Source organism: Staurois parvus, unplaced genomic scaffold (assembly GCF_062004578.1).
Source record: "Staurois parvus isolate SC_StPar_1 unplaced genomic scaffold, SC_StPar_1.0 ptg000389l, whole genome shotgun sequence".
Lineage (NCBI taxonomy): Eukaryota > Metazoa > Chordata > Amphibia > Anura > Ranidae > Staurois > Staurois parvus.
The window spans coordinates 8,413,228-8,428,705 of record NW_028318185.1 but is presented as its reverse complement, the minus strand read 5'-3'; the positions used below and the strand labels follow the sequence as shown (position 1 = coordinate 8,428,705).

The 15,478-nt window shown below is 44.0% G+C and overlaps 1 protein-coding gene across 3 annotated transcripts in view; it reads right to left on the bottom strand.

Annotated features, from left to right (window-relative positions):
* KHDRBS3 (KH RNA binding domain containing, signal transduction associated 3) overlaps positions 1 to 15,478 on the bottom strand; it is a 234,335-nt gene that overhangs the window by 70,382 nt on the left and 148,475 nt on the right. For all 3 annotated transcript variants that reach the window (XM_089685953.1, XM_089685954.1, XM_089685955.1), the window contains one exon: positions 8,826 to 9,012. In XM_089685953.1, coding sequence (XP_089542079.1) covers positions 8,826 to 9,012 — 187 coding nt within the window. The remainder of the gene's footprint in view (positions 1 to 8,825; positions 9,013 to 15,478) is intronic.

Below are 15,478 nucleotides of genomic sequence, written 5' to 3'. Positions count from 1 at the left end.
ATACTGGAATTTTTATTTACATTTTTTTTGTACTAGTAATGGCGGTGATCAGCGTCTTATACTGGGACTGGGGGACTGAGGCGGGCATTCTAACACTTGGTGGGAACTGACTAACTGCCAATGACATCCCAATGGCAGTAATACAGTGATCAGTGCTAATAAAAAGCATTGACATTGTGCTAATGACACTGGGCAGGAAGGGGTTAACATCTGGGGAGATCAAAGGGTTACCTGGGTGCTGTTTTACTACAGAGACATGTTGCTGTGTGATTCTCTGTTGTTTACACACATCATTGGTGCCAGTGGGAGCAATAGTGTCCCATTGTTGGTGCCAGTATGTGGAATAGTGCCCCATCATTGGTGTCAGTGGAATGAATTGTGCCCCACTGTTGCTGCCCGTAGGAGGAATGGTGCCCCACCATTATTGTCAGTGGGAGGAATAGTGCCCCAACATTGGTATCAGTGGGAGGAATAGTGCCCCATCATAGGTGTCAGGGGATGGAATAGTGCCAAATCATTGGTGTCAATGAGAGAAATAGTGCCCCATCATTGGTGTCAGTGGTAGGAATAGAACCCCATCGTTGGTGTCAGTGAGAGAAATAGTGCCCCATCTTTGGTGCCAATGGAAGAAATACTGCCCCATCATTGGTGTCAGTGGTAGGAATAGTGCCCCATCATTGGTGTCAGTGGGAGAAATAGTTCCCCATCGTTGCTGTCAGTGGGAGGAATCATGTCCTACCATTGGTGTCAGTTGGAAGAAAACTATCCCATCATTGGTTTCAGCGGGAGGAATAGTGCCCCAATGCTAGTATCAGTGGGAGGAATACTGCCCTATTATAGGTGTCAGTGGATGGAATGCTGCCTCATCATTGGTGTCAGGGGGAGAAATAGTGCCCCATCATTGATGTCAATGGGAGGAATAGTGACTCAAATCCCAGGTGCATGGTCCAGTTTCACTGTCTGCAGCCTGTAAAATTCTATGAGAGGCTGAAAAATACAAAGGCTGGCGGAGAATGGATGCTCTACTGAGTGGTAATAATGTGTCGGGCTGTATGCACCCAGGGACAGATGCTTGGAACACAATTCTGTGTCCTGAACACTCTGCAGTCATATCTCAAGCAGTCTAATCAATCCTCCTCTGCTGGACTACAGAACAGCCCCCTCATGTAATAGAGATATGGATGGAGTGGTGTTCTGTAGTTCAGCAAAACAGAACTGGGCAGGGCTGACACTATTCCTTTCACTGCAGAAAATGTTAACTCACAACAGGAAATTAGGAGAGCAGTGCACACAGGGTATTTAAATGAAACATGGGGAAATGTGCATATATTGCGCAGATGAACTGTATATACTATATATATATATATATATATATATATATAAAATCAAGATCTGAGGCACAATGGCAAGACACCCAGTGTGTAGGAGGCCCTAGATTGGCAATGTATACTGTATGTAACTTGTACAGACTCCACCTCCGTAACATCGCCAAAATCCGCACGTTCCTAACCCCAGAAACCACTAAACAGCTCATCCACTCCCTCATCATATCACGACTCGACTACTGCAACTCCCTCCTCACTGGCCTGCCTCGCCGCTGGCTATCCCCGCTTCAGTCCATCCTGAATACAGCAGCCAGACTCATCCACCTTACCAACCGCTCCGTCTCTGCCACCCCCCTCTGCCAATCCCTCCACTGGTTTCCGATTGCGCAACGGATCAATTTCAAAATCCTAACACTGACGTACAAAGCCGTCCACCATACTGCCCCGAACTACATCACTGACCTAATATCCAAGTACCGCCCAACACGCACACTCCGCTCCTCACAAGACCTCCTTCTCTCTAGTTCCCTGGTCTCCTCCTCCCATGCCCGCCTCCAGGACTTCTCCAGGGTGTCACCCATCCTCTGGAACTCCCTGCCCCAACCCATCAGATTATCACCTACTCTCCTCTCCTTTAGGCGCACCCTGAAAACCCATCTCTTCAGGGAAGCCTACCCCACCCCCTGCTAACCTGCCGACCTCCTCCACTCTTCCTACCACTCCATCCCCCACAGCTATCTCCTCCTGTGCCACCATCCCCTCCCTCCTAGATTGTAAGCTCCAAAGAGCAGGGCCCTCGATCCCCTCATGTTTTGCATTGTATTGGTATTGTTCTGTCACATGTTCTGTCCCCCTTTGTAATGTACAGCACTGAGCGAACTATTGGCGCTTTATAAATACTGTATAATAATAATAATGTATAAGAGTTTATTGAGTCAGGTGGGGTTAAACTCTGTATTTCCCTTTGTACACACTCCTTAAATTACATTTTATAAAGCTGGAAAAAGATGTCAAACTAGAAAATATGAATGTTGAAGGAAATATTGAGAAATATCTGTATACAATGTATTCATAAAACCACTACAGCTACTGAAAAAAAAGAGCTACTTATGACAAGTAAACAATGCTGTAACCTGATAATATTCATCTATTTTAATCTGTAACTAGTGATTTGCCGAAGGCAAGATACAGGGCTATATAGAGAAGCTGTGAAGCTTTCCAAAGCCGCCATCAGGGAGCCGCAAGAAACAAACAAATAAAACGACAGAGAAAAAGGAAGATGCAAAACCCACAACTACAATATTACTATTAAATGAAACTGGAACAATAAATTGATTTAGTATATGACACTGAAAACTACATTGACAGTATATGTAAACCATAAAGGTGGCAATATATGGATCAACATTTGTCTGGAATCAGCCAAATTTCGATTTATGTAAAGGATAACTGTCATGGACAATAGAAAAAAAAATATTCAGTACATCCCTTCAATAGAAGCAACATTTCACAATAATGTATACTTTAAAAAACATTGTAAACACACAAATGACCGCTAGAATCAGTTGAGCTCCCAATGTACTGTTTGTGGAGACAGCATAGTGCCGGTGTTGTACTGACAACCTGAGCAGAATTATTAGCTCCGCCTGATGGACTACAGAACTCCACCCCCCTTCCCCCGCTGCCCTCTGGTATTCTCCACATGCATACACTGCAGGGGCGGACTGACCATTTGGAAACTTGGGCACTGCCCGAGGGCCCGGGGTCAGTAGGGGGCCCCATGAGATGCCCCTGGTACCTTTTTCATAGGTTTTTTGAGTTTGGGCAAGGACACAGGGGCCCCATGATCCCCCATTGCCCCGGGGGCCCCATGAGTTGTCAGTCCGCCCCTGATACACTGATTTATTTTTCAGCAATATATTGCTAATGCCTAGATGAAACAGACTAAACAGGTGTCAGACCAGCCAACATCAAAAATGTTTTGTGTCAATTCTTGTTCATTCTCTTGTTTTGTACATGAAATCACACAACACTATCGGCATGTAGGTGGATTTAGATTTTTGGGGTGCCGTTCAGGGGCGGACTGACAACTCATGGGGCCCCCGGTCAATAGGGGATCATGGGGCCCCTGTGTCCTTGCCCAAACTCAAAAAAGCCTATGAAAAAGGTACCAGGGGCATCTCATGGGGCCCCCTACTGATCCTGGGCCCTCAGGCAGTGCCCGAGTTTCCAAATGGTCAGTCCGCCCCTGGTGCCGTTTATAAATGACACTGCAGAACACACACAGGAGGCCAGTGTGCCCTATGAATGTCTGTGATCAAGCTGTCACTACACAGTGTGGATTACAGGCAAAACACAATGAGCCAGTTAGAGGATCTCTGTACAATGTGATCACTTTAATCCAATCACAGCCATCGAGCATGTAAACCCCGCCTGTGTTTACAAATGATCAGTTCATTCACAACAGGAGAAGGGGAGCATCAGGGATGGACTGACAACTCATGGGGCCCCCGGGCAATAGGGGATCATGGGGCCCCTGTGTCCTCGCCCACACTCAAACCACACCAAAAAAAGCCTATGAAAGGTACCAGGGGCATCTGATGGGGCCCCCTACTGGCCCCAGGCCCTCGGGCAGTGCCCGAGTTCCCAAATGGTCAGTCTACCCCTGGGGAGCATTGAATGTTTGTAAACACAGCAGGACGGAGGACTGCAGCAGATGGAAGGTGAAGGTAAGGGTTACAAAGTGCCACAGACCACCAACGATTGTCGGATTGTTTGCATGAGAGCTTAAAGTGCTACTTTTTTTTTTTTAGGGGGGGGGGTTAACATGCCACTGACTACCAATGACTGTGAGAACTTAAAAGTGGAAGGGGTTTAAAGGGGAATTAACCACCAACTGGGGATTGTTTTGTCTGGGGAGGGTTCTTAAAGTACCCCTGATCACCAATGATTGTGGGATTGTTTGGGGGTGTGCCTAAAGTGTCATTGAACAACCAATGTTTTCAGGATTGCTTTTCTGGGGGGGTGCAACAGACCATCAATAATTGATTTTTTTAGAGGTAGGGAGGATTTAAAATGCTACTTGCCACCGATGATAATGGGATCTATGGGTTAAAAAAATTATAGGTAAATGTAACCAATCCCATTTTTTTTGGTCTTTGTTTCTTTATATAGTAAAAAAAACTAATTGGTCATCAAATAGCCATGCAACAAAATTCTATCTTAGAAAATCACATGCAAAATGCATGTAGCCGGTTACAGTGACTACACCTTGTGATCGCTGTGAACCAATCAGACCTATCAGACATGTAAACGCCCCCTGTGTTTACTAATAATCAGATCATTCAGAATGAAGCAGAGGGAGTGCTGGATGTTTTTAAACACAGAAGGGCTTAAAGTGCCACTAACTGTGTATATGAGATTGTATTCTGTTGTGGGGGGGGGGGGGTAGTTTAAATTACCACTAACTATCAGTGTATGTTAGATTGTATTCTTTTGGTGGGGGGTAGATTAAATAGTCACTAACTACCAGTGTATGTTAGATTGTAATCTTTTGTGGGGGGGGGGGTAGATTAAATTGCCACTAACTACCAGTGTATGTTAGATTGTATTCTTTTGAGGGGGGAGAGGTTTAAAGTGCTACTGACTACCAATGATTGTGAGATTTTGTTTTTTTTAAGGTGGGGTGGGGGTTAAAGGGCCACTGACCAGCAATGATTGTGGGCTTGTATTTTTTTTTTTTTGGTGGGGTGGGGTGGTTTAATGTGCAATTAACCACTAATGATTGTGGGATATTTCTTTTAAAAATAGGAGGAGGGGATTTAAAGTACCACTGACCATTAATGTTTGTGGGATTGTTTTTTGAGCGGGGTTAAAGTGTCACTGACCACCAATGATGGCCAACAATGATTGTGGAGGTTCAAAGTGCAACTGACCACCAATGATTGTGGGATTATTTGGGATGGGTGGGGGGCTTAAAGTGCCACTAACCACCAATGATTGTGGGATTACATGGGAAGGGTGGGGGATATTAAAGTGCTACTGACCACCAATGATTGTGGGATTATTTGGGAAGGGTGGGGGACATAAAGTGCCACTGACCACCAATGATTGTGGGACTATTTGGGAAGGCTGGGGGGCTTAAAGTGCCACTAACCACCAATGATTGTGGGATTACATGGGAAGAGTGGGGGATCTTAAAGTGCTACTGACCACCAATGGTTATGGGATTATTTGGGAAAGGTGGGGGGACATAAAGTGCCACTGACCACCAATGATTGTGGGACTATTTGGGAGGGGGGGGGGGTTAAAGTGCCACTGACCACCAATGATTGTGGGATTATTTGGGAAGGGGGGGCTTAAAGTGCCACTGACCGCCAATGATTGTGGGATTATTTGGAAAGGGGGGGTTTAAAGTGCCACTGACCACCAATGATTGTGAGATTATTTGGGAAGGGTGGGGGGGGGCTTAAAGTGCCACTGACCACCAATGATTGTGGGATCTGTGGGTAAGGACATTAAATATAAATGTAACCAATCCCAATTTTGGTCTTTTTTCCTTTATATAGTTAAAAAAAGGAGAGCAAACAAACAAAAACATACTAGTTATTAAATAAACTAAAAAGAAATTTCAGTGTTTATCGCAAAAAATGATATAAATTATATGGGTGCAGTGTTGCAAGACGAGTAATTGTCAGTTCCCAGCCCTGAAAACTGAAAAACAGCCCAGGGTACAAAGGGGTATATACAGGATGGTTTCTATGCTGCTAAAGGAGACACAAATCATTGGATGTGACAAGAGCAACCTGAACGTCCCCAGCAACTGCAATGATTAATAAAACTTCTAGTAGTGTCTGCAATTATAGCGGTCACTAAGGACCTGTATTGCAGCTTATTTAATGATTGTTAAAGCTGAAGTGTGGGCAAATGGCTAAACACAGATGAAATACATACATGAGAATTGTTTTTCTTGCCAAAGGATTTGTATTCGTGTCCATCCAGTTCTGATACTTAAGAGGCTCTGCCACACAGTACAGCTTTGTGGCATTAATCTTTGCAGCAGTTCAGTAACTCCCACTATCCCCTCCCTGTAACTGGAGAGGAAAGGAGAAGCAGCAGACTGATGAGCTCATTCTGCTCTCTCCTACTATCAGCATGCTCCTTGTACTGCACCACAACTGACTGGCTCCTTGTGCTGATTCCAACTCCTCCTTTCGAAGCTCCGCTGTACAGGGGTTGCAATAAACTAATACAAAGTCTACTTCAGGTACATTAAATTACTTGCATTTAAAAAATGTATTTATTTAGGATGTGTCAATGATTCCAGAGCTGCAGTAGCGGGTGGCTTTTATATCTGCCTGGAGTTCAGCTTTAGGAATATCTACATGCTTAAATGTTCATAGGATGACCACAGGTTCACTTAACCTCTTGTCACCCATGTAACACGTATGTGTGTTAGTAAAGAGGGTGGGCTTCACATAAGCATCCATGGATGGCTAAGGTTTCTGTGCTGAGCATTTGCATGCTGCTTACTCCCAGCACAGTGACCAAGCTGTCAGAGATCACTCCCAGTCTCCAGTATAGATTGGGAGCTGGCAAGATTGGCTCCCAGTCATGTGATCAATGTGACAGCCAATCACAGTGGTCACGAGATAGGGCAGACCTTCCTGCCTCCAGTCATAATAGCCCAGTATAAGAGATATTGAGGTTGGGCACTAATGGGTTAAAGGTATATACATGTCTCACATTCATCATCGAGAAAAAAGTTTTAGGATAGTCCTCAGAGCCATGCAAAACATTAATGTCGCTGGACCATGAAGACCCCTTAGCTTACAGCAGGGTCTCCAAACTTTCTAAACAAAGGGCCAGTTCACTGTTGTTCCAGTTTTAGGTGGGACAGATTGTGGCTAATAGCAGTAGAAAGGGTCTCGTCAAGCAAATAATGCTTTAAGCATAGTGGTCAATGGGAGTAAAAAAATGACAACACTTGTGCTTAGTGGGAGGAGGACTAGTACCCCATCATTGGTGTCAGTAAGAGGAATAGTGCCCCATCATTGATGTCAGTGGGAGGAATAGTACCCCATCATTGGTATCAGTGTGAGGAACAGTGCCCCATCATTGGTATCAGTGGGAGGAATAGTGCCCCATCATTGGTATCAGTGGGAGGAATAGTGCCCCATCATTGGTATCATTGGGAGGAATATTTCCCCATCTTTAGTGTCAGTGGGAGGAATAGTGCCCCATCATTGGTGTCAGTGGGAGGAATAGTGCCCCATCATTAGTATCAGTGGGAGGAATAGTGCCCCATCATTGGTTTCAGTGGGAAGAATAGTGCCCCATCATAGGTGTCAGTAAGAGGAATAGTGCCCCATCATTGGTATCAGTGGGAGGAATAGTGCCCCATCATTGGTATCAGTGGGAAGAATAGTGCCCCATCATTGGTATCAGTGGGAAGAATAGTGCCCCATCATTGGTATCAGTGGGAGGAATAGTGCCCCATCATTGGTATCAGTGGGAGGAATAGTGCCCCATCATTGGTATCATTGGGAGGAATATTTCCCCATCATTGGTATCAGTGGGAGGAATAGTGCCCCATCATTGGTATCAGTGGGAGGAATAGTGTCCCATCATTGGTATCAGTGGGAGGAATAGTGCCCCATCATTGGTATCAGTGGGAGGAATAGTACCCCATCATTGGTATCAGTGGGATGAATAGTGCCCCATCATTGGTATCAGTGGGAGGAATAGTGCCCTATCATTGGTATCAGTGGGAGGAATAGTGTCCCATCATTGGTATCAGTGGGAGGAATAGTGCCCCATCATTGGTATCAGTGGGAGGAATAGTACCCCATCATTGGTATCAGTGGGATGAATAGTGCCCCATCATTGGTATCAGTGGGAGGAATAGTGCCCTATCATTGGTATCAGTGGGAGGAATAATGCCCCATCATTGGTATCAGTGGGAGGAATAGTGTCCCATCATTGGTATCAATAGGAGGAATAGTGCCCCATCATCGGTGTCAGTGGGAGGAATAGTGCCCATCATTGGTATCAGTGGGAGGAATAGTGCCCCATCATTGGTGTAAGTGGGAGGAATAGTGCTCCATCATTGGTATCAATGGGAGGAATAGTGCCCCATCATTGGTATCAATGGGAGGAATAGTGCCCCATCATTGGTATCAGTGGGAGAAATAAAACCTCATTATTGGTATCAGTGGGAGGAATAGTGCCCCATCACTAGCATTGGTTGGGGGAATAGTGCCCCATCATTCGTACCAGTGAGATGAAAAGTGCCTCATCATTGGTGTCAGTGGTAGGATTTATGCCCCGCTGTTTGTGTCCAGTGGGAGAAATAGTGCCTCATAGCAGTGGGAGAAATAGTGCCCCTTGGGCTGCATCCTGCCCACGGCCAAAGTTTGGAGACCACTCACATACAGTAAAGTCCAAAAGATGATAATCATCTTGGGGTTTTTCAAGCATAATATCTTATCTGATACTCACATATTCTCCGTACGTGTCCTGTGCTGGCAGTGGGGGTCGATAACCTGCAGGAGGAGGAAGTCCTCTTGCTCGTGTGGCCAATATTCCCCGAGCTCGTATAGATGGAACCCTAGCAGGGGTCACTCCTCTTGGAGCCGGTGCCCCTCTTGGCACTCCTGCAGAAGCGGGTGGCACTCCTCCACGGCTCCTGCAAATAAATTCAAAGTTCAGGTTATATAGTGCAACAATATATCATTTAAATACATTTTTAATAGTTTATTTTACAAAGTATAGCATTACCAAGCAGTCCTGGAAAGACAGTGATTACATATATCATAAATCTGAACAACAGTGCTATTATTATTATTATTATTCATTTACATGATTTATATAGGGTCAACAGTTTTGGCAACAATTTACAATGTAAAAGCAGACAGTAAAAATACAATACAGTTCAATACAGGAGGAATAGGTGGCCCTGATCATGGAGCTTACAATCTAAAGCAAGGTGGTACAGAAGTTAATAGCTGTGAGTGATGATCTGATGGAGGTCCCCAAAGTACAGTTCTTAGGTGTAAGTAGGCTTTCCTGAATAAATTCGTTTTTAGAGATTGGCAGACATGGTAGGAGCTAGCCAGACATACTGGGGTAGGGAGTACCAGAGGATAGGAGAGGCTCTGCAAAAGTCCTGGAGGTGAGCATGGGAGGAGGTAACAAGGGAGCAAGAGAGCAGGAGATTATGGAGTGAAAGGTTTGGGCAATATCTCAAGATTAGGTTGGTAATGTAGCTGGGGGCAGAAGTGTGGATGACTTTGTATGTTGTGTTCAGTATTTTGAATTTTATGCGTTTAGCTAGTAAAACCCAGTGAAAGCTAGTGAAGGGATTGGCAGAGAGATTTGATAAGTACATTTATAGTGTGCATAACGTATTATACAACGTAGAATTATTACAGAATAATACTAGGGAGTTTCTGAGCAGCATATCGGTGATAAACCATGACTAAGTCATTCGTCAACCTAGGTCCTTCAATAACCACTTCAATAATGGCATGGACTATGGGTTTTAACAGCCACAGCAGACTTCATTTACAAAAAAAAAGAACAAAAAAAATAACATAAAGTACCACACAGATTAACAAACAACTAACAGATTTGACAATGCAATAGCCAATGTTCTCTCCGGATACCTCACTGGTTCCAAATCATTATCTAATGCTTATTTTTCCCAGGGGACCACCAATAACCAAGTTGAAGAATGATACCTCAGATGGGTTCCTAGGTAACAATTCATTGATTTCCCCAAAGACCCCCTGACCCACCAAAATGGTGTAACAAACTTTTTTTTTTCTTTACTTCCAATAAACCTCAAAATGAAAGCAGGTGGGTGGAAAACCTTTCTTAAACTTCCCAAAATACTCAGCAATGTTCAAGGGAACAACTCTTGTCACCATACTATTATCATCAGACCTTCAACTACCAGTCGAACAAGACCTACAGGTGTATACCCCTTCCTAACTAAACTTGCATCTTGAAGATGAAGTCCAGGTATGGCAAGTTTTACATAGTTACAGCATGTATGTATGTGCCATACCTGTGAGATCCTCGTTGAAGCAGGAAATCACTGTAGTAGCTACAAGACCACTACTCCAGTGATCTCCACTATCTTCTGGGGCCCATGCCAAGCCATTGGCCTGCTGAACTATGAACACAGGAGGTCTCGTAACTTGGTGTGGATGCCATTTTTTTTACTCATGGAGACTCAGAATCAAATTTGGGCATTACCTCAGGTAGATTACATGCAAATGCTATTTGACTAGGAACACCCACCCCTCCAGACTGACATCCACTCATAAAGGCATTTTGATATTTTCATAGATCTTCCCAAGAACAGCTTGCATTGGGTTTGAGGGTTCCTGACAGGAGTACTGAGGCAGGGTGCTGTGATGTTTTCGGGAAGTTATGTATAGCACCGTGTTAGAACCTCCCACCAGTCATGATCTACCTGCATTTCATAGAAAAGCACAGAGATGCCATCACTGGGACTGAAAAAAGGTATGTAATGAAAAATAGAAAGGTTTTATTTAAAAAATTCATTAACTTCAGCAAATTACATATTGATGTGGGAGTAGAAGGAGCCAAGGGAGGCAAAATATGATCAGATTTAACTTCAGCTTTAATCATTTTTAATTTGCTTTTTCATTAGCCGTTGGCTTGCCAAATCCTTATATTTTATGTATAAATCATCTGTTAAAAAGAAGCTGCTGAAATTGCATCATTGCTTTGTAAGAGACACCATCATTTCATGTTATTCTTGGGACAAAAATAGGAGACCTGCAGAAACATACGCACGCACAAATGCACAACAAATAACAAGTAAATGAATATATTATCTAAGGGTGGGAACAAATAGATTCCATGGAGACCTCTGGAATTGTGCTCCATCAAAACAAGCTTTCCACTTTTAGAAAACCTGTTTACAAAGAATCTTTTTTTGATGCCATGTAGAAAACATTGCACACGTGTAGATACCATGGGAGAGTGGGGGACATTTCTGGAATTCTCCAGAGCTTGTCAGACATTACAGCTAATATAGCTATGTAAGGCATGAATTATGACTCTGGATTTGTGCCAACATCCCTTTGAAAAATGCTACACAGGAGAGTTATGAGGGTTTGTGGGACTTGTAAGGACCCTTTCACATGGAGTGGACTCAGTTATGATCAGCAGGCAGGGGCGGATTGACCATTTGGAAACTTGGGCACTGCCCGAGGGCCCGGAGTCAGTAGGGGGCCCCATGAGATGCCCCTGGTACCTTTTTCATAGGCTTTTTTGAGTTTGAGCAAGAACACAGGGGCCCCATGATCCCCTATTGCCCAGGGCCCCCATGAGTTGTCAGTCCGCCCCTGCCAGCAGGTGATCTATCCTCTAATTCCCTGCTGATCAGAATACCACTCCATCCGTATCTCTATTACATGAGGGGGCTGTTCTGTAGTCCAGCAGAGGAGGACTGATTAGACTGCTTGAGATATGACTGCAGAGTGTTCAGGACACAGAATTGTGTTCCAAGCATCTGTCCCTGGGTGCATACACATTATTACCACCAGGGGCGGACTGACCATTTGGAAACTCGGGCACTGCCTGAGGGCCCGGGGTCAGTAGGGGGCCCCATGAGATGCCCCTGGTACCTTTTTCATAGGCTTTTTTGAGTTTGAGCAAGAACACAGGGGCCCCATGATCCCTTATTTCCCGGGGGCCCCATGACTTGTCAGTCCGCCCCTGTCAGCAGGTGATGTATCCTCTAATTCCCTGCTGATCAGAGCAGAGTAGGTAGCTGACAGGCCCACGTATGCTCAGTTTATGCAGAGTGGACACAGACTGAGCCCTCTGCTTTATGGACCGGCGGGTGTAAACAGACTCTGCAGGCTGTTTAAACCCAACTGCCCTCTGATTTGCCTAGATGGAGGGGGATGGACCCCCTTCTGTTTTTTTTAGCAGATAAAATCAGATTGGAGGTAGGTGGGTTTAAACGGACACAAATTCGTTTCTGCAGGCTGGTCCGAATAGAAGGTTCAATCAGGTCTACCTGAAAAACAGATGGACCTGATTGGACCCTCCATGTGAAAGGGGCCTAAGGCATGTATACAGACAACTTTACATGTATAAAACAATATATCTTTATTATTGCAAAGGAATATCATATGTCATAAAAATGTTTGCTGACATAGTATACATCTTACTTATCCCCTATACATAGGTTATCTTAATTTCACATTTAATTTATGTATTTTTTGTAGATTTAATGTGTAGACAACACCCAACGTGTTTCAAGTATGTTTTCATCAGGGGCCTAAAATGCCTTCAAATAAAGTTAGGGGAGGAAGAGGTACTTAGCAGTTAAATAATGTTAAAAAAGTAGTTCCAGCCTTGTGGACCCCAGAGATGCCCAAACGGGTGTAGGATGACATGATGCTCACAATGACCCAGGAGAGCATGACATTCTCACAATAATGTAGAAATTGCTATGCTATATGGGTGATCTAGGTTCCTGATTGGCCATAATGATCTTTCCTGGAACGGTAAAGATAGCACGATCGCAGCGGCCTCGGCCCAAGATCACCCATATACAGGGGCAGACTGACCATTTGGAAACTCGGAGACTGCCCGAGGGCCTGGGGTCAGTAGGGGGCCCCATGAGATGCCCGGTACCTTTTTCATAGGCTTTTTTGAGTTTGGGCAAGGACACAGGGGCCCCATGATCCCCTATTGCCCGGGGGCCCCATGAGTTGTCAGTCCGCCCCTGCCCATATAACATTGCAACTTCTATGTTATTGTTTGCATGTCATGCTCTCCTCAGTCCTCCTGAGCACCTTGTTGTCCAGCACCTGTCTGGACATCTCATGGGTCCACAACACTGAAATTAATATTTAACATTATTTGGCTAAGTATCTCTTCCTTTTCTGGCCTCAGGCATTTTGGCCCTTGTTTGCAATTTCCTCTTATGTCAATTAAGACTCTATCTCTTCATTGGTATATAATTTTTAGTGCTTAGCCAATATAATGGGAGATTAAGCCGAGCAATACTTTAGTCCAACTCCAGCTTGCTATTGAGAGTCAGGCTGGAGATGGACTAAACATAAAAAAAACAGAAAACGGTCAGCTATGCAGTATTTCTACATCTCTAATTGATCTAACTAATTCTTGAAAACCAGGAACCAGAACAATTGAGCTTCTAGACAGTTTGAGGATTGTGAGCAAAGATTATATGCCCCTGACTCCTGTTGCGTAATCAAAAGATGCCTACTCATTAGGAGGAAAGGAAAGGCTGCCATCATGAAACTCTAATTAAGCAAAGTGATTTACTCCATCAAGCATGATGAACATACAGTTGAACAAACGTACATTTTTAGGACAAATGTGATCCTCTTTCTGCACGTCACCATGATAAAGGTTCTTCAAAACCAGCTGGTGATGCCTACTTTGTAAGGTGGACCAACTTTACTCCTTCAAACCTTCCACAATTTTCCCCAACAGCTTTAAAGCCCTGATACCTGCTGGACAATCTCCTGAAAATCTTTGGCTATTTTCCCTTTGGATTTATATGAAGAATTACATTAGGATGAACTCTAAAACGATTGGTGTGGCACTCTTGACTCTCTCTTGTTCTTGCACAAAGTGTTTTTTTATAAGGTGGTTTAGTGGTTAGCACGTCTGCCTTGCAGTAAATGGGTCATGGGTTTGATTCCCGACCATGGCGCCTCCTGCATGGGGTTTGCATGTTCTCCCTGTGCTTGTGTGGGTTTCCTCCGGGTGCTCCGGTTTCCTCCCACACTCCAAAGACATGCTGGTAGGTTAATTAGATCCTGTCTAAATTGGCCCTAATATGTGTATGTATGAATGTGTGTTAGGGGCCTTAGATTGTACGCCCCTTGAGGGTTAGGGACTGATGTGAATGTTCAATATATATATGTGTAAAGCGCTGCATAAATTGACAGCACTATATAAGTAGCTGAAATAAATAAATAAATAAGGACATTCTGTACTCAAGAGCTGCTGAATAAGAGCTTCCCACTTTGCTCTGTGAACTAATGGTGAATCCATCCTCTCCCATTCTTGTCTCTTAAACCTTGGGAAAAGTGATCTGCATGTCCCAAAATCACTGGATTATTTGGTTGTTTGTTCACCAGATTTGAGTAAAACATCCTGCTTCATATCAGCTTTCTATCGTTGGCCTTTTCTTGGCTCTTTGTCTTGTTCAATGTTTTTTACTGCAAGTTTGGCAAGTGTTCATACAAATGCCACTTTGGATGGACTTTTGTCTTTTTTTCAGCCACATTAACTATGTATTATGGGTTACATAAGTCAAGGTAGTACTTATTGGTTTGCAAAGCCTATATAGGCCATGATGTAGAAATGGACATACAGAATATTTCTTGGTCAACCTAAGACAGTAAGAATAGCATTTCAAAAATAAGGAAACCAGAAGACCCTCCATGGGGATGATGGAAGGGGAAATGTCTAGGGAAAGAAGGGATGGGAGGATATGGCACAGGATAGAAAGAATAAAAGGAGAGAAAAGTGATGGTGTAATGTCATCTACTGTAGTAGTCTGAAGGGTTTGCAGACCAATGGCCTTGGTTCTTTCTTACTCATAGTGCCGCCACTGAGCATGCATCTACGTCCATTGTGCACTTAGAGGCATGTATGCAAGATAGCTTTCTGTATAATTTCCTTGGTTGTGGAACATCTTATATTGGGCTGCTTTATAACTCTTGGTGTTCACAATTACCATATACTGTATGCTTGCTATTGTGCAGTAAATACATTTTCAGTTTGATCAAATTGTGCCTTTTATTTAGCTTATGTGTGAATTAATATATCTTACTGTAACATTTTATGGGGATGAAAGGAGACTACATTTTTTCTTTCACCATCATCTACACATGTAGGACAAAGTGATAGCATCTCCTGATAGCTTACCCTTAGCAAGATATGTCCACCCACTGATGCTCCCTCAAGTCCACCCTGAGTAAGCTCAGGTGTCTGAAAGTGTTGGAGCCTACCCAGCTTCTCCTGCCCATGTGACAGCGTTCACTCCGTGAGATTGGCTTCTCTGGCCCAGGCACTGCCACACGGAGGAGGTCACATACCCAATATCTAAAAACCTTCCCCTGTTA